This window comes from Hyperoodon ampullatus (genome assembly GCF_949752795.1).
Source record: "Hyperoodon ampullatus genome assembly, chromosome: 3".
Classification (NCBI taxonomy): Eukaryota; Metazoa; Chordata; class Mammalia; order Artiodactyla; family Ziphiidae; genus Hyperoodon; species Hyperoodon ampullatus.
This window is the reverse complement of record NC_136916.1, coordinates 174,269,767-174,289,084: the sequence shown is the minus strand read 5'-3', so window position 1 is coordinate 174,289,084 and position 19,318 is coordinate 174,269,767. Positions and strand designations below refer to the sequence as shown.

The 19,318-nt window shown below is 52.3% G+C and overlaps 1 protein-coding gene across 5 annotated transcripts in view; it reads left to right on the top strand.

The window, feature by feature from the left end:
* Positions 1 to 19,318, top strand: part of BCL11B (BCL11 transcription factor B) — a gene marked incomplete at its 3' end in the record, with an annotated part of 90,713 nt that overhangs the window by 9,104 nt on the left and 62,291 nt on the right. For 2 of the 5 annotated variants that reach the window (XM_079700327.1, XM_079700325.1), the window contains exon 2: positions 4,649 to 5,014. The exons of 1 other annotated variant lie outside the window; for it this stretch is intronic. In XM_079700327.1, coding sequence (XP_079556453.1) covers positions 4,649 to 5,014 — 366 coding nt within the window. Of the gene's footprint in view, positions 1 to 4,645; positions 5,015 to 19,318 lie in introns of all 5 variants that reach the window. 2 more of the 5 variants (XM_079700326.1, XM_079700324.1) reach the window with 1 other exon arrangement.

Sequence of the window (19,318 nt, the reverse complement as noted above, 5' to 3'; positions counted from 1 at the left end):
CGATAATCCTATGTAGGTTTCTCCTGGTCTGTGGCTTAGCCATTAAGGAGAGCGATTTGGATTTGAATCAGCGCAGGGGTAAGGGGACACGGGCCTGTGCGCTGTGTGTGCAGCAGGGCACACACGCTGTGCTCTGGGGACAGCAGGAGGCCCGCCCCTTGGCTGGAATTCCCCGAGGGGCAGGTGCAGGGGCAGTTGTTAGGGCAGACCCGGGGGGGTGGGGTGGGCGGGGCCCTTGGAGCCCAGCGTGTGTGTAGGGCAGTCACTGACCAGGTAAGGCCCGCTAAGCCTCTGCAGCTGCCGGGGGCCTGTGGGCTGCTTGGCCGGGCCGGTGTTAATGATGTCTTTCCATCTGTCTTCTGGCCAAATTCCTTCCCAGCCAAGCCTGGGGAAGCGAGTCTCAGGACCAAGTGCTTTCCCGTCCACTTAACAACAACGTCCATTATTATCTGCGAACCCTGATTTCATTGCTTCTGAATGCATTTATCAGCTGGGAGGAGGCCTCGCCTTGTGAATTAAATGTGGTTTTGTTGTAAAGGAAAATGACAACGAATGTGTGAGTGTGTGTGTGTAAGTACACGTTTGTCCATGTGCTTTCGGACGTCACATTTCAGAACCCACCCCAACCTGATACCTGACGTTTAAACAGGTCATCTGCTGCATTCATTCAGTTTTCCTCCTAATGAGTCCAACAGTTTAGCGATCCCTCTACTTTATTCAGCTCGTACTAGTGAGGGCAGCAGTATTTTCCAGGGCTGCCTGACACTCGGGGAACTTTGTGTGAAAGCAGAAATCCTCTCAGGGGAAAAGACCTCATCTTTGCCTTCTTTCTTTGAAGAAGTTTGCCGGACAGGGCAGCCTGAGGGACTGGTTTGTAGGGTCTGGGAATTTGAAAGGCTGTTTCGTTTGTATGTGGCTTTTCACTTTCCTGGTGCTTTCTCGTCGCTGGGTGCCTGTCCCGGCAGAGGCCGGGTTCTCTGAGGCTGTGTGGGCTCCATCAAGGTGCCCACAGGTCAGAGGAAGGAAGGTTCTGGGGTGGGGGCCAGGCCCGTCTCACTTTGCCCTCCTCTGAGCTTGGGCAAGTGGTTCTTTCTCCTTTTATTTCTTCTGTGAGCGACGGGGTTCTAAGAAGGGACACACACACAGACACACACACGCACACACATGCACCCCACACGCCCAGCTCGGTATCCGCCTGCCAGCGGAAGCGAAACCACAGCCCTTTGGGGGTGTCTCCGAAGGCCTTGAACATGAGATTCAGCAAGCTGTCTTGGTCCACCTGCTCTGGCCTAGAAATTTGACAGTTTTGGGGTTCGGGGTGACGTCGCTGCCTTCCTGAGAAGTGCCTCCTGCAGAGTCAAAGCTCAGAGCTCCACGTGCCAGGGGCTGGGCAGAGGGAACCCCATTCTTGGAGTTGGGTGAAAACCCCTGTCATCCTAAGGAGTTTTACTTTCAGCACTGCAAGTGGGGCGGGGGGGCTGGAAGGGGACTTTTTTGTGTTTCTTTTTCTCCTGCGCGCCCTTGGAGGAGGCAGTGAGCTGGACCCGGGGTCTGGAGACCCGAGCTCAGAGCCGTCTGCGGGATGGGACGCCAGCAGCGCCTGGCTGCTCAGGCTGGTTGGCTGGAGGGAGAAATTAGACCTGCAGCCCAGTGAACGGCTTCGGATATTTTCAAACTCAATTACTGGGGCTCACAAGGGCTTGCTGCGTGAGGAAAGTGAAAAGGCAGAGGCCGCCAAATAAAGGAAAGAATACCAGATGTTACCAAAACAACAAAACAAAAAAAAAAGGAGAAAAAGGAAAAAGTACTGGTACAGAGTCCTTAGCAAAAGATGGAGGGGCGAGGGAGGGATACTTGTGAACAGGTGACCTTTGCTCATTTTTAAATTAGTCTGTGTTTCTTTGAAAAGAGAAAAGAAATTTGAAATTATGTAGCTTAAAACCTCCCAACAGAGAGGAAATATTCATGCTTCTTCCCAAAACTCCCACCGGGAGTACGGATGGACGGACTCGGCTGAAAAAGTTAATGAAAAGCAAAACCAAGCAAAACCAAAACAAGGAAACCAAAGATGAAATTAGACGGCAGAAAACACCTCCCCATCCTCAGAAAGGATGATCCAGTTGGGATTTGGATGGATGAGCTGCTGTCTTTGTTGATTTTTATCAAATGCCCTTATGGATGCAGCCGGCTGCCAGGCCTGCTCAGGAGGGCCCGGGTACCTCCACAGAACTCACCCCTGTTTCATTTGAATTCTCAATTTCATTTTGTCCTTTTTTTTTTTTTTTTTTTGCATTTTAGCACATTTCCTTTGTGTGTCTCTCTCTCTCTTTTTAACAAAACAATATTTTGACATCCTCCCCCCATTTATTAGAGTTCCTTTTCTAGAAATGGCCTACAATACATCCTTATATTTCTAAAGAACTGTTTTCACAGCCCTCTCCTTTGGCTCTGAAATTATGTATATGTAATTGGTAATTAAAGGTGCGAGCTTTTCAATATAAACAGTATTGCTCAATGTTAGATCATTAAAGAGAAAAGAGGCACCGAATAATTACCTTTTACATTCTGGCAAACCGTTCACAGGAACCTGGAACCCAGTCCCCTCTAGAACCACTGTTCGGCATGAGGGTTGTGATTACATTTTAACCATAGCAAAGCGTCTGTTCTTAAAATAAATTGGTAAATTAATTATGTAGCATTGTCTTCCAACTCTTTTTAAAATAAACTCCGATTTCTTTTTAAAGTGTAATTAATGGTTTCTGGGGCTGCCTTTGTGCACACTGTTTCTCTTACCTTATAGGTTCTTTTTGTGAGAGGTATGCAGACGAGAGATTTCGGATTTCCTCATCTGCGGGGTGTTTTTGTGCGGTCACATTTCCAGTGCGTTTCTACGTGTAATTCAGCGAGGGTTCTGTCTGCTTTTCTATAAGCACAGGCGGGGTCTCAAATTGTCGCTTCCCTTCTCAGCAATACCTGTGCACTGACCCGTGCATGCCTAGTTCATACATGTTACATGTGCCGTCTATTCGGTCTTACACATGGACTCTCACAGGCCCTGAAGGAGCTTGTGTTCAGAAAATACAGAACAGTGATTTATATGTAGGATGGAAGATGCCACAGAATTTTTTCCTTAAATTGTCTGTTCTTTGGCTCTGGCCCGTCAATAACTTCACTGCCACGGAATGTGTTTTCCCCCATTCCATTTCTTCCCTCTGTTCTTCTGTGGTTTTCATTATCCTTTCCTAAATACCGTACAACAGAAAATGTACCTGCCTCCTCGGGTTTCAGACCTCTGGCTGCCCTCTTGCTTCTCTGAAGACCCTGCCGCTTGTGCTATCTACATGACGACTGACATTTGCTCTAGAAAAATTCCACCCCGAATTTGCTCAGACCCCGAGGAAGGATGCAACCTCACTGTCCACTTCCCTTATTTATGACAGTTTCGGCTGCCGTGTCTCCCAGTTTTCCCTGAGGGGGTTGCTGCTTTTTGAGGCATTTATTAGCTTCAAGATATTTGGGTCCCGTGCCCCCCTACAAAAAAGAATGAAAGGAGATATATCGGCTGCTAAAGAAATATGAAAATGTACAGCCCGTTGAAAGTGTGGTTTGTCATCTGCCAAGAAATGCTTTTGTAGTCTGAAGAATTATTATTTTTTTTCTTTTCTTTTTTCTGGGAGTGACAATAAAACCAACAAACAAAAAAGGACAGTGGGGAGTTGGTGAGTGTCGGGAAATCTACAAAGCAATGGAAGCCTGACCAGGAGCAGAGTGTTGGCAGGAAAGCCGGCTCCCGCTTTCAGCCAGCCAACTCCCAGCGTCTCTTCCCTGCATTTTTTTTTTCTTTCAATATTTCTTTTTGAACCAACACTCACTTGTTGCTTTCTGAGCCCGTGGGTTCCTTTCTCTCGTAAGGACTGGCCCTGGGACGCCCGTCTGGGTTTCTGTTTTCTTGTCTGGTGTGCAGCCAGGTCTCAGGTAGAGGAATGCAAGCAGGACTCTTATGAATGGGGAGAACGTGAATGAAAGGTGGGAGGGAAGGGAGGAGGCAGCTTGAGCCTAAGCAGGGAGAGACAGCTCTGGCTCACGGTTCTCAGCCTTGGCCGCCCATCGGAATCACCTGGGAATCTTACAAAAAAAAAAAAAAAAAAAAAGACAGCCTGACGTTTGGCTCTCAGTGTAATTGGTCTGGGGTGCAGCCTGGGTGTTGGGGGTTTTCAAAGCTCTCAGGTGATTCTTAGATGTTGCAAAGTTTGAGAGACACCTCTCTAGACGGCCCAGTCTCTGGTGAAACCAAGATGTGTGTGGATGTGCGGGTGGTCATGTGTGTGACCCTATGCTGAGTTGGGGGGGGGCGGAAATTGGCAGGAAATAAACTAGAAAGCAGTAAGCTCAGTACCACTTAAGCAACAACCTCTGGGAGCTGCAGCGCTGCTCCGGGAGCCTCAGTTTGCCCATCTGTTGCACGCAGGATGGTGAACCCCCTGCCTCCAGGAGTTGTGGGGAGGACGTGGTGACGTCTAGCATCCTGCAGCGGAGGGGCCTGCCTCTTGGTGGGGAAGGGTTGGAATGTGCGATGGGTGCCTGTGATTGCCTAAGCCCATCTTGTCTTCTCTGCCCCCCCACCCCTTCTCCTTTCTCTCTCCAGCAGAGCCTGAGCATGTGGAGGCCACCATCCTCGAGGAAGATGAGGGTCTGGAGATAGAGGAGCCCAGCAGCCTGGGGCTGATGGTGGGGGGCCCCGACCCTGACCTGCTCACCTGTGGACAGTGTCAGATGAACTTCCCCCTGGGGGACATCCTGGTTTTTATAGAGCACAAGAAGAAGCAGTGTGGCGGCAGCCTGGGTGGCTGCTATGACAAAGGCCTGGACAAGGGCAGCCCGCCGCCCTCCTCACGCTCTGAGCTCAGGAAAGTGTCCGAGCCGGTGGAGATCGGGATCCAGGTCACCCCCGACGAAGATGACCACCTGCTCTCACCCACGAAAGGCATCTGCCCCAAGCAGGAGAACATTGCAGGTATGGAACGTTGCACTCGTCTGGCCGCTGCCAAAGCCACCTCTCGGGTCCCAGGCCTGCCCTCACCCCTCGCTCTGTGGGGGGCTCGCCCTCTGTCTGAGGGTGCTGGTTCTGGGAGGGCCCGGGGGCTACTAGGATGGGGCCACAGGTGGGCTCGCCCTTGCCGAGGGGCCACCGTCCAGTGACCCTCAGGAGGAGACGGGCCTGGAGCTCGGGGAAGCCCAGTGGGCTGATGATGGTTGCTGTGCTTTTGGCAATAGGCTCCATTGTGGGACCTGATCTGTAGGTGGCCAGGAGGACAGGATGGACCTTCGGAAGGCTAGCTGGCCCTCCCTTTGCAGGCGTTCTTGGCTTAGTCTCTGGCTTTGGAACCAGATAGTCTTGGGTGGAATTCGTTCTTCACAACTTGGACACGTCAGTTTCCACATCTGTGCAGTGGAGTGAATGAGACCCATCTCGTCGGGGTGGCTGTGAGGCTTAATGAGATGTTGCATGTGGGTGGGGCCTTCATTTCTTCTCTGCTGTCTGGCTTCAGTTTCCCATCTGTCAAAAGAGGCCCCTTCTGATGTTGCCTGGTCCTAGGCGTAGGTCTGGGGAGGGGCCTGTGAGAACTTGCTGGAGCGTGTGCCCCTTGGGGGAGGTTGGCCGTACCTTCTGGCATGCCCACTTGGCCGGTCACCTGGACAGCTGGCTTTTAGCACCTGAAGAACAGGTGTAGAGGCTTGCGTCCTCTGGCAGGTCGGCTTATGCATCAAGTCCTCTCCAGGTCAAGGTCACGGCGCACCAGAGCCTCTTCCAGGGAGCCTGTGCTCTGTGCAGCCCAGAGTGTTTGCTTCCGGTTCGTACTTCTGAGCTCAGGGCCCTGGCTGGCCTGTGTTTACTAGAAACAGCAGTCTGTCCTGCAGCAAGACGCTATCAGAGTTCATGCGGGTGAGGGTTTAGACCCTGCCGGTAGACTCTGGACTACCTTTAGGGTCAGAGCCTCAGTGTCTCTACGTGTCACCAGGAGGGACAATCCTGGCAGGCCTGGCGTGTGGGTTAAAGCAGCAGAGGCTCCACAGATGCTTTGCTAGTGGAACTTTTCTCCTGGGGTCCCTTCTGGTGTGGCAGCGCACAAGCAGGTGCCTGGCTGGGAAGTTTGTGTATCCAGCTCCACCGTGCCTTGGTCCAAAACGGACTGGACGGACTGAGGCTTTGGGTGGTCCTTGCGGGGTGAGCCTGATGGAAGTGGGGCACTCTGCTCCCACGGGTGACATGGATGGGCATGGCCAGGAACCCCGCATCACCCAGCAGGCAGTTAGGCTGATGCAGCAAGCCCGGCTGCTCTGTGGCAGCCACCTGGCAGCTCTGTGACCTTGGGCCTCCCTTTGCCCATCTGTACAGTGGGATTAATGGACTCTCTCTCCCGTGAAGAGACTGTGGTGGTGTGCACATTCCTGCAGGCACCGGCTGGGCCCTGGGGAGACCCCGTCTGACCAGACTGGCCTGTGCGGCTGGCCTTCTTGTGGGTGTCCTAGCACGAAGTCTCCCACACTCTTAAGTTGCCAAGGGCATTGAGAAAAGTGTCTGACGTGTTCAGGCCAAAGTCCTGTAAACCCTGGTTTCTCAGAGCACCGTGTAGATCTGAGTGATCCTTCCTTCCTTAGGGCCAGAGCCGTGATCCACAAAGGTGTTGGGCCCCTTTTGTCTGTGTTTTTCTTTTCTTTGTCTGACGCTAGAGGGATAGTTTTCACCAGTGGTATAAACACCTGGCATCAGTGCACACAGACCTTTCAGGGTGGCTTCTGCCGATGAGACGGTCCCCTATTCATGTTTCAATGGGAGGACTTTCTTCCTGCTTTCTCCAGAACCCATCCGAGTCCTCATTTCACATTGAAGGTATTTTCCAATGAGAGGCTGCAGATCATTGTGGGTAGGTTTGTTTAAGAAAGTGGCTAAGTATGATTTCATAAAAGGCAAAGTTAATCTTCAGGGCAGCTTTGTCCTCATCCCCCTGTCCCCCCGTCCCCCGCCATCCCCCCCCTTTTTTGGGTTGTAATACTGCAGTGGCCTACAGTATTTTTATTCTATGTGTGACGAAAGATATTCTTGGCCCTTTCTGTTCAGCAACAGGACGAATGGATTTCTTCATTCTTGAAGAAATATGTAAAATAATCCCTTAGAAGTCTAAAGAGATATGTTTGTTCAAAGCATCTAAAATGTTATTTTAATCGAAAGCACAAGACAGTCTCCATGCTGTGTCAGCTGAAGACGACCATTCCATTTTAACAGCCCAGTTTCCCTTCTTGCTTTTTCCCCTCCCTACTTTGGCACCAACTTTTCTTTTCTTTTCTTTTTTTTAATAAAAAGGAAAGATTAAAGAGTAGAACTTCAGTGGCTCAAATGTATAGTCATTTAATATGGTGGGAGCATTAATTATTTTAGCTTAATTGAATTCTGAGGACTGCAGTAGTTGCATTTTTGTAGACAAGCCCTGTTTATTATTTCTCTGTGTAGATTAACAGTAAAGGAAACACAGATAACTTTCAGTTATTTATTGTAAAATAAATGTGTCAATTCATGTGTAAAGCAAGCTGCTCAGAGATAATTGAGTCTTTATATTTTAAGAGGGGAACTAGGAATCACAGTTGCTTCTCCACCCGGGCTTCCGGAAATCCACACAGCTGCTGCCCCAGCCGCTGGCACCGCTGGCCTCGCCCAGGCCTCTCCTGTTCCTGCGCCCCGGCCATGGCAGGGAGATGCTCCGGCCAGTCCATGCTCCGCTGTTGTCCCCAGAGCTGGCCCCGGTCGGTAGCTGGTCGGGGTGGGGGGTGCTGATTCTTGGGACTCCACCTCTGGCTTGGCTGTCTGAGGCGAGGTGCCCAGGTGGTTGTGAGGGTCCCGCTTTTCAGACAGGTAGGTCCCAACTCTCCTCCTGCCAGGTGCTTCTGGAGGCAGGGCTCCAGAGATGGATGGGCAGGGCTGGCCTGTAAATATGTGGGATCCCTTCCACCGTTAAGGGCATCCCCAGGGTGAGAAGTGTGTTGGAATTCCGTAGATCATTACACCAGGGTTGGACCCTTTCTTTGAGATGGTATTCTGGAGTCAGGTATAAAAGAAATAGTTAACTCTTCCTTTTTTATTTTTTTTAATGATAGAGAAGTAGGAGAGTAGAAGGAGGACGTTTCTGAAGCCTTGTCTCCTGGAGGATATTCATTCATTCATTCATTCATTCATTCATTCAACCAACGACTGAGCACCTACTGCCGTTCCCCAGCCCAGGACATCCCCACCTGAAAGAACATCCAGGGGGTGGGAGCATGTGGGAGGATGGCCATCTGGGCTGCTGCTCTGTCCTGCTTGGGGGACACGGCCGGAGTGCGAGCGGCCCTGCCCTTGATGTGTGCGGTCGAGGTCCGGGGTGCTGCTCCTTGACCATGAGCTGTGGGTGGAGGAGGTCCCTGGAGCTTGTGTCCAAGGCACATCTGCAGACAGAGGGCTGGCACTGGTCAGAGGTAAGGGCTTTGGCTGGAGATCTGACTCAGGGGCAGGCATCTGATACATGTCGGCCTGTATAGGAGTTCTTTACGTTTCTCAAGATCCCTTCATGCTGCATTCTCCCTGCCTCTGTGGAGGGTTCTGATGGAGCTGGGGGACCCATCCGTCAAGGGGAGCAGGAATAGTAAAGCCTGGGAGGGGAGATGAGTGGGGTCCAGGCTTTGCGAAGAGCATGAGTCTCTGAGCTGTTATTCGGGATGGGCATCCTGGGAAGGGGCGAGGAGAAGGGGGGTATAGGGGTGTCTGAGTTTGCGGCCGGCACTGGAGAGCCCACGTCTGCACCCCAGCCTGCTGCTTGCCGGCCCCTCGCATTGTGACTTGACCTTCTGACCTGCAGCTTCCTCATCTGGGGACCTACCTAACGATACTCATGACGTTCAAATGACACGTGCCTGGTGCACGGTGCACGTACTACAAATATGAGCCCCTCTCCCTTCCCTATGGATGCTCCGCTCTCTCCCTGGCTCCGTCAGTTCCTGGTGTGAGTGACTGTAGGTCTCCCTGGGATCGGGGAGAAATTTCCATGGGGTTCTGAGGATGCCATCATCAGAAACAACCTCAGGACGACTCTCACGTGTCCCGTCTGGTGTGTCACCCCTCCTTCCCCTGTCTTCAGTCACATTACTGTCCTATGGTGACAGCTCTGAGGGCGGGTCGCCCTGGGGGTGGGGTCCGGGGGGTTGAAGGAGCACAGGCTCTGCAGCCAGTCGGCCAGGGTGGGATTTACGCGCCCACCCAGGCAGGTCACTTGACTTTTCTGGGCCTCAGTTTCCTTGTCTGCACTTACTTTTTTGGCTTCAGGCTCAGAATTCAATGAGGTGAGGGTGTTAAACGCCCACCTAGCACAGGGTCTGGCCTTGGGTAGACCACTGAGAAGTGGAAGCATCTAGAAATCTTTTAAAAGAGCGTGGACCCTGCCTGGTGGCATGAGGTGCTTGCTTTTCTAAGTCAGAATCTTGAAAACTTACTTTGGATATCTCTCTCAGCCATTCTCTCCAGATTCCTCCTTAGAATTCCTATTTTATAGCCCCCGATCACAGGTATTTCATTTTTGCGCGTTATCACCCCTTCCGTAACCAAAAGAAGCTATCACGGAAGGAGCGAGCTACAGCTGTCAGAAACAGGTTTGCCTTTTGCCTTTTTGGGGGGCTCCTCCTCCGAAACCCCAAATGTCAGATTTCTGGAGAAATGCAGGAGACAGGCAGTGGATGACAGGAGGTGGCAGGTCCTCCTGGGCTGGAGGTGGCAGGCAGGTCCTTGGTGTGACGGCTCCACCCGCTCTGTATGTCTTTATTGGGAACCCGGGAAGGGCCGGGGGTGTGTCTGTGGGTAAGGGATGGGGTTCACGTAGCAGGCAGGGCACAGACCAGGGCTTTGGTTTGGGGTGGGGTCCCAGTGACAAAATGCGTTGCAGAAAAGGGCTTCTGCTCAGCTGGAGGATTTACATGCTGCTCTGAGAACGTTTGTTTCAGACTGTAAAAAATAAATAAGTGTGAAAAAAAGAATATTAGCTTGGCCAGTGGGAGAAACTAAATAACTTGCTTGTGCTGGAAACTGGAGATAAACCCCACTTGCAGGTTGTCTTAAAAAACTTGCATTTGATATATTTAGAGTTGTTATTTTCCCTTCAACTTAAGATTAGTTAAATCCATGTGTGCTGTGGCATGGATTATCTTTTTTTATTATTAAATCGTGACAGCTAATTGCTAGTTCTGTCTGCACCAAGGAGTCATGGAGTGTTCTGGACATGGCCCTGGGCTCCGGCTGGGGTGCTGGGCATTGCAGGGCTGACCTCAGAGCTTGGGCAGGGCCTGTGGGTGGTGGGGAAGAGGGGGCCAACTTGGTCACCCACACCGTGCCAGGTGTTTTTCTCGGGTTATCTCACCTTGAAATAGATGTCAGTCTTGAAACAGATACCATTAGCCCCACTCTGAAATACAGATATTTTTAATCCCACTTTGAGCTGGGGCTCAGAGAGGTTAAGGGACTTTCCCGAGGTCACACAGCAAAGTGGAATCAGATTCAGGTCTGCCTGGCTTCCTCGGATAGCACAGGGTGTGGAGGCCTTTAGGGAGAAGAGGTATTCTAATTCTGCCTGGCTGATGGAGCCATTGGTGGCAGGCGCTATCTCTAGACCCCATTCAAGGAGGTCTTTGAAGACTGTCCCGGATATGACACTTGGAGATACTGCCAGGAGGCCTCAGGCCCTCAGAAACCTTGATGCACAGTCCCAGGCATCCTCATACAGTTGCCCGTACTTCCTGGTGAAGGTGGCAGAAAAGCAAGCAATAAAATGTGAATTCAGATGGACCAGGGCTGGAATTTGGGGTTTGCCAGTGACTTGTGTGACCTACAGCCAAATGTTCACTTCTCCAGATCTCTGTTTGCTGTACAATGGAGATAATCTTTCTTACCATTCAGGCTTGTTATAAGGTTTGGTTTAGACAAGGTATGCATATAGTAGGTCCCTGTGGATTCTTAACTGTTAATAATAGAGCCGCCAGTGGGGTGCATGGGGGTTCTGGCCTCCTGGCCTGAGCTGGAAGGATCTCTTTGCTGACTCCCCATTCTTGCCTATTACAAGACTTGTCTGAGCCTGTGTAACTGGTTGCTGGCGGGGCTGAGTCCAGACCCCGTTTATCTTGAATAGGAACAGGTGACCTTTGGCCACACCAGGCTGCCCAGCCCTGCGGCTTGAGGCAAGCCATTTCCCCTCACGGAGTCCTGGTTTCCTCACCTGTAAACGGGGGTGAGTGGTCCCTGTCCTGCTGGCCTCCCAGGGAGGCAGGAGATGGCAGGTACCTTGGTAAACTGTCCAAACCATGGCAAAGAGTGTCAGCAGCTACGCAACGTGACTGTAGCACTGAGTCGTAGTTGGAAGTTGTTTTGAATTAAGGAGACATGAAATACCAGTCAGCTAAAGGGTCATTTTTTTTCTCCCCTTTTTAGGTCTTGGACCTTATTATCTGTGATTTATATAGGTGGATCCCTGCTTCCAGCAGTAGGGCAGGAAGGGAGAAGGAAAGTAAAGGAAGAGAGTGAGAGAAAAAGGCACTGGGTTCCCAAGCGGAGAACCTAACCAGCATTCAGCCTCAATTATTATTATTATTATTATTATTATTATTAGGGTTTTTATTTGACAGTAAATAGTAGTTGACTTAAGTTTTTTATTAGGCATTTGACAGCTTCCCCCCCCCGCCCCTAATTTTCGTGCCTGACTAATGCATAACCAGCAGCTGTAGAATCTCTTTGGAGTGGGCTCTACGTCAGTAAGTTATATAAATAAGGCAGCCTGGCTGTCACCCCCTGTGCCCTTGGATTCCTCTTTTCACCAAGGAGACAAAAAGACAGAGTTTTTCATATTTGGATTTTTAATTTAACACATCCTTATCAGAACTTACAACGTGCCAGTCACTGAAGGGTTTTACACATAGTAACTGATTCAATCCTCCTAGCAACCTCACTTTACAGAAGAGGAAACTGAAGCACAGAGACATTAAGTCATTTGCCCAAGGCCACACAGCCAGTGAACAGGGGCCCATGGTGTAAACTCCGGCAGTCATGCTCTTTCCTGTGGTGAGGCATGGGCTGCCGGTGGTCATATTTCATCTGACGTTCCCATCCACTGTCTCTGCCCCACCAAGGCGGTAAATCAGATATTACTTTCATTTTGTAGATGAGGAAACTGAGTCCTGGAGACATTAGGCACCTTGCACAGCCACCCTGTGAGTCAGTGGCACGGTTGTGTCTAGAAACTAGGCTCCTGACTTCCAGCCAGTGACCTTCACAGGGTGGCATGGGGTCCTCACCGGGTCATCTCCAGGGAGCCCAGGCCGCCCGGGGTTCATGTGGGTCTTTGTGGCTGGCACAGGCCCCTTCTGCTCCTGATTTCCACCCTAAGGGTGAAGCTCCATGATGGCACTTGGGGTCTAGTGTGGGGTGAAGGAATCAGGACCGTGGACCCCCCAGCCCTGTCTCAGGCATGTCTGTGGATTTTGTGCCTACTGCCGTCTGTGCAAAAAACTGGTTTGTTAGGAGCTGACCCCCACCCAGGGTAGGGTTAGTAACAGGCAGGTGAGCTTATTGGATGCAGTGTGGGAGGGGCAGGCCCCAAGCCTGTGGCCCGCATGCTGTGTGACCTCGCGCAGACCCTACACCTCTCTGGGCCTGAACTTCCTTAGCCAAAATATGAGAAGGAGCCACCAGTGGTTTCTAACAGCTGCCGGAGCCTGGCAGCAGGGTAGCGGGTGGACTCCAACTTTCCACCTAAATTCCCTTCCTTTTTTTCTTTTTAAGAAGCCAAAAAGTTTACTTTTATTGAATTAAAGCAAGTTCATTCAGGGACTTTCCTCATTTGTTACATATTGGGCTTGGAAGTAGGTTTTCTTTGAAGAAATTGGTGGCTGAAAATGAAAACTATTACACTAAAGGATAAACAGGGTCTCTTTCTGCTCCAAGCTGTGAAGATTCTTCTGGGAGGATTTGGTGCACACACTGTGAGATTGATGGAATTTAGGCTCGGGGTACCTTGAGTGCCCAGGCCCCTTCTGGGCACTGTCCCCAGTGTTGTAGATACGGCTTGGTATTTGTTTTCTTGTTAAGAGGACCGCCCCGCCTTGTATAAACCTCAGGTCCCACAGAATCTGGACCCATCCTGGCCCAGGCACTGCTAGGTGGCAGCCAGTGACCTAAGGGGCAGGAGTGTCAGCTTTGCTGGAATTGAGCCCAGGGAGGAGCTCCGAATGGCAGGGTTGGGTGGATCAGGACTTGGAGGCCCCTAGCTGGACTCAGGGGTAGGGAGGCCTTTTTGGAGAAGGCAAGGCTTCATTTTATTTTGTTGTTAAGTGGGTGTCCTTAGGGCTCTCTTCCTGGTCTGCTGGTTTTGCTCTGGAGGCCCCCCTGCGTGGGGGGCGCTCAGGAAGGAGGAGTCTGTGCTGAGGCTAGGTGGGTGTGGGAGGGGAGGCCTGGGAGGGAGAGGTGGGACCACTTGAATGAGAGACAGGTCTGGGAGAAGGGCTGCCTGCCGCTGCTCAGACAGCATGGAAACTGGGACCCCAGGCTCCTTTGGATGGCAAAGCAGCAACAAAAGGGCCTTTCGTTGGACGTGAGAAGCCAGAATCCCCCCTCCTGGTGTGGAGAGGAGAAGGCAGTTATTTGGATGTACCACCAAGGGTGGGGTGCATCCCCCAGCCTGAGACAGCAAGCTGGTTCTCTAAGCCGAGGCAGTATTTGATAAGGGCTGCTGACCCTGGCTGAATACCCTGGGCAGCTTCCACCGCCTTCATGTTTCAAGTGTGGACACAGCCTTAGGTGTAGGCAGATGAATCCAGACTCAAAGGTGCCAACAGGTGCGTGGGTTCTCGCCCACCCAAGAAGAACCCGCAAGTGCAGAGCCCTGCGGCCTGACAGCCTCAGTGCCTGGGCTGTGATGGAGCACGAGGGAGGATGCCTGTCTAACCCAGGTGTCCAGAAAACACGCTAGTTCTCCTGACATCAGGGGATCCTTGAAAGTAGTGGAGGAAACGCTGGCTTTATTTCAAAGGCTTTTCTGGGCCAGAGCGTGGCATCTGGAGAGCATAGCACCCAGCTGGGTTCTAGGGGTCCTCCCCTGGGGCTGGGGGCCAGGGACTGCCTGTCCAGGGCTCAGTGTGACCACAGTCGTCTCGGGTTCTTCCTCTCCCTTAAGGAGAAACAGGACAGAGCTTTGATGACCCCCTCCCACCCCAGCAACTGGCTAAAACGTTTGAGGTTGGTAGACCCCACAAAACTAAGTTCTCCAAGGGAGCCAGAGTGGATTCTTTCCCCCTCCCACCCCGAGTTCAAAACCAGCCAATTAAGAAATCTAAACAGTGCGGTCTTCTCCCTGCATCACTGACATCATTGGCTTGTAAAACTTTCCCTGCAAAGGAGGCGAGGCGACTTTATTCGCTGGGAAAAAGAAGTATGTAATTTTCCTGACCTGGCCTTTGCTTCGGAGGGAAGGGGAGAGGAAGCAAATGGGGCCTAAGACAGCAAACAAGGTCCACACTCTGGCGTCGGGGTCGTGCTGCCCGCCCGGAGCACAGCGGTTCCAGACACGAAAGCAGCGTGCTGTGGGGATTGCCCGACTCCGAGGGGTTACGAGGCTGCCCTGCGCTTTGGGGCCTGGGTCGTTGGCGCGTAACGGGCGAGGGTGGGAAGATGGACACCTAAACCCTCCCAACTCTGAGGCTGAATCCCTTTCTCCCGCTCCCATGAAACCAGCCGGCACCTGCCTCACCACCAACGCAATTTCCCGTGTGTCCTGACGGTTACAAAGTGTTAAGACTCCACTGGCCGCCTCTCCGGATCTCCAGCGACTCCCCCACCCCCAGCCTAGTCCCCTCCCCTCCCCCCGACGGTGCCCACCACCTGCAAACCATCCCCTCCCCCGTGGCAGGGGGCGGGGACGGAGCGCCTCCTGCCACACCGGCGGGGGACTTTAGGCCCCGCCCCTCGGGGCGGCCTCCAAGGTTGGGGTCCATTAGTCTCCCTTCCCTGCCAAGACCGGGCACACAATGGTCTTCTCCGCGGCGGGTGGTGCAGGGCTCAGGCAGCGGCGAGGGGGCGGCCGGAACCCTCCCCTCCCCCCCCCCCCCCGACGTCGTACGGGAAATGGGCGGACACTCTGGCAACTTCGTGACCGCTCCCGGGGCCTCCCCTGCGGTCGGTGCCCCTCTCCCGGCCGGTCCTGGTCCCGCCGGGGGTGCAGAGGCTCTGCTCGAGGGCCTTTGGGCGCGTCTGGCCCCCGCGGGGCAGCCGGGCTCGCCGACTCTCCAGCGGCCTCTCCGGTCTGCGCCCCGGGCGCGCGGCTGTGCGACCATCAGCCACTCCTTCCTGCCCTCCCGGCCCCCGGCCACCGCCCACGTAGATTGCGTCTTCCAGGGGCGGGAGGGCCGAGGGGGCTTCAGGCCCATGCATAATTCGGGGGCTTAATGGACCAGCTGCCCGAGCTGGGCGGCGAGGGGCGGGCGGAGGCGCAGCTGACCCTGCCCGCGTCTGGCCTGGCCGGGAAGGCGCGCTCCTTTCTTCCTCCCGTGACAGCTCCCCTCCCCCTCTCGGCCCGGGTCCGTGGAAGGCGGGGGGCGGGCGAGTCGTAGGGTTAGCCAAGGGGAGGGGGCTTCCTTCGCTCCTCCGTGCAACTTTTCCTCCGGGGCGGAGGCGTGCAGTGAATCGGAGACGCCCCAAGACCCGGCTCGGCTCCCGAAGGAGCCGGGGGAGTTGGAATGCAGGTTTCTTCCGAGCACTTTGCTGCCCTTGAGTCTTTCTTTCCGATATCCTCCCCCCTGGTCCCCGGCTCCGAAGCCGTCCGGCGAGCTCGCCCCTGGCCCCGGGCCAGCCCTCTTCCCTGGCAGCGCGCGGAGATGGATGGAGGCGGAGACCCAAGGTCAAGGGCGGGGAGGCCGCGGGCCCGGGGCCCCTTTGTGCGCGCAGGGCCGCCTTTCCTCCACCCGCCGCCGCCGCCGCCCCCTCCCCAGACCCCCGGCGTTCGCCCGCGCTGGCGACCTTTCCGTGCGTGGGGAATTGCACTTCAGGACTCCTGAAAACTCCCGCCAGTGGACCGCCCCTTTCCCAACCGCCGCGCGCGAGGGGTGGGCCTCCTAGGCTGGGGTGGCATTCCTTCCCTGGCGTTGGTCCCGGGTCTTGGGGGCGCCTGGGGATCCCCTCTCCTCCTGCCTCCTGTGCTCTAGAGGGTCGTGCCGCCCTCATCAACCCGCCTTGGCCCGGCCCGACAGAGTCCCACAATTCCCTGGATCCAGGTGAGGCCCGGTTGGAAGGTGCCTCAAAGAGTTCCCTTGTGCCTTTTATGTCCATCCCGGGCCAAAAGCCCTGTCCCGAAGTGGTTTTCTTTGGAGTTTTGTTTTGTTTTTGCGGGGTGGGGGGAGAGGGAGTCTGCTTTTCTAGAGGGAATTCCTGGGGCTGGGATTTTAAAGCACTCAGGAACAAAAGTGTTTTCCCAATTGTGTGGGAATGGAACCCTCCACTAGAATGGGGCACAAAGCCTCCTGGAATTACAGGGAATTAATGTCAGTCCTTCTTCCAGCCTGACCTCTTACAATAACCCCCCCAAAGAGAATCTGAATGCAAATGGTCACCGTACTAGGAGTCGCTCTTTAGTTTTGCTTCCTAAAAATTGGCCTCCAATTGTTTGAAGCACTCCAACAGGCCCTTAAAGACCCAGAAAAGCATTGGTTGGACGCCCAATGTATTTACCACAAAGCTCTTAAGAGAACGTTCAAACACTTCCCCAAAGCTGTTGCTCTGGAAATAAAAATGTATGCTGTTTGCCTATAGAAGATTAAAAGTTTACCTTCACCATGACAGCTTTTCTAGCTAGAATTGGAACCATGTCTCTATTTTCCATTATTCAGAAGTAGGTCTGAACTAAGCAGAATATATTTGCTGTAACAAGAGTCAAGGTAATTTTAAAAAAATGTATATACATATATATTTATGATGTGGGCTGACCCAAATCATAACAATATTAATATGGCACTTTCTGTGCTCTCAAAGGCTAAAGTGTTTTGTAAACAATGCTTTCATGGCATTTTGAGTAAGAGTTGATCTCAGAAAATCTCAGATTTAGCTTACCCGAACTTTGAGCAGCTAGCTCAATTTTTTTTTTTTTTTTTTTTTGAAAGGCCTACGGAAAAGGTAACAAATTCAACACTTGGGAACTCAAAGCTGCTGCCAGTCCTGGACAGGAAGGTTTTCATATCTGCCTGAACTTGCTCATTGATTTCTCAGACGGCCATTTATAACAGTTCTAACAAGACAGAATCTGCCTTTGAATATCTGTAAATACGGGTAAAGATCACAATCCGACACTCATAATGGTCCAAGACTGAAAGGCAGATTCTCATGTTTGATTAATATTTATGTTACCGGATTCCTTTACAGAAAGAAACATGAAACACTAATTATGGGTGTGTATTCGAGGGGCCTCCTCTTGGGTCTCTGCAGTTCCTTTAGAGGGATGTCCATTTCAGGATTTTTGGAGACCAGGTGTGTGTGTGGGTGTGGGTGTGGGTGTGATTGTTCATGTTTGGCTTGCATGACGGGTAAACGTGTGACTGGCTGATTTAATGGCTACCGCGGGGAGGAGGAGGCTACCTTATTTCTGTTTTCTTTATTTTGACGGCTCGACAATGATAAAAATTACGGGTGATTTCTCCCGCTAGTTTTTTGGTTAAGGCTTGGGGCAGAGTGGTGGAAGGTTCTCGTTCAGAATCCTCGAAGAGAGCTCGCAGCCCCTCTGGGTCCTCTCCCTCCTCTGGAGGACACACACCTTTCAGTGTCGGAGTGGCAGGTGGGCTGCTATTGTGGCATGTGGTTTTGAGCCGTGGGACAGGTCTGCAGGGCACAGGTGACTAGCCTTGCTTTGATTGGGAGACATGTTTTGGAGATTTGCTTGAGAACGGGGGATTTTGTCGGCTGGATCTTGTGGAAATACCCATGGAATTGGTAGCCAAAGGGATGCCGGGGAGGCCTCCTCCAGAGGTGCAGTTAAGCATCTTCAATGTTACTGCTGTGAGCAGTCTAGATTTTCTTAGAGGATTTTCTATGAGCATGGTCTCCCAGGCAGCACCTGAGTCTGGGTTAGACTTGTGATCAGTATTAGCTGTTGCTGTTGTGCAGGGGGCCGTGTTGAAGCATCCTAGGTGTAGGCAAGGACCTGCAAGGTTTGTTCCTAAAAAGCGCAGGGCAAACCAGTTCATCTCTTCCTTTCTTCATCTGTAAAATGGGGCTATTCAATTGTTTATGCTCCTGCTGCCATCCAGATATGAAAACAAATCATTCTGGAGGAGTGAAGTAATTGCTGATTGCAAAGACATCATAAAAGTGTAAACTGTTCTTGTTTATTAGTCCATGGGGGCAGGGTGACTAATTTGCAAAGGAAAGGAATCAAATAGCTACTTGTGTAGCTTGTCATTTTCAATGGGAGGGGGAAGAATTAGGAGATTTAGGAGGGGTGTGAGGGGCAGGACTTGAATTTCCAATTTAGGAACCTAATACCAATAGGAAACACCTCTCCCAGTCCCCATTCATTTTAGGGAGCTGCCCCCTCTCGCTCAGCTCCTTGTTATTGTTGGGGACTGTCACGTGATTCAGAATCCTAATACAGAGTTGTTGTCCTTGACCTGAAGACACCAGAAAAGGCATCTTTCCTGACATTTGGTATCTGGCCCCAGGAGAGGAGTGGAGCAAAGGGAGTGTAGATTTGTGTTGGGGAAGAGTGCATACAGCAGGCGACCTTTAAGTGCACAGTCTTGCTAAGTGCAGGTGAGGAAGGAACTCAGTGCAGACTGGTGAGGAAATCCTCAGTTTGCTATACCACCGCGTCACAAAGCTAACAAAACTTGGCATTTATGCCCACTGAGCACACAGCTGGCTGCACTGAAGTGGTACCTTCACAGGGGAAATGGGAGACCCCAAGTGTCCTGTTGGGGCTTCGTCTTACATTTTTGTTGCCGTTTTTCCTTTGAAGAGGCTTGGATTCTTTTTCCAGCAAAGGCTGAATGACTTGAATTCGACTTTTCATAGGAATCACTTTTGGCAAGGCCCCAAACCTCTGGCTTAGTTTTTGCTAGTTGGAAAATACGGATGCTTTCTTTACGTATGTGGTCGGTTCACCCCAGGAGGGCTGAGACCCCAGGCTTGAGGGTTGGGGTCGGGGTGGGGGAGTGTGGCACTCCGCCTTCTCCACGGGGGACGCGCTGGAGCCCTAGTTCCCTGGCATCGGCGTGG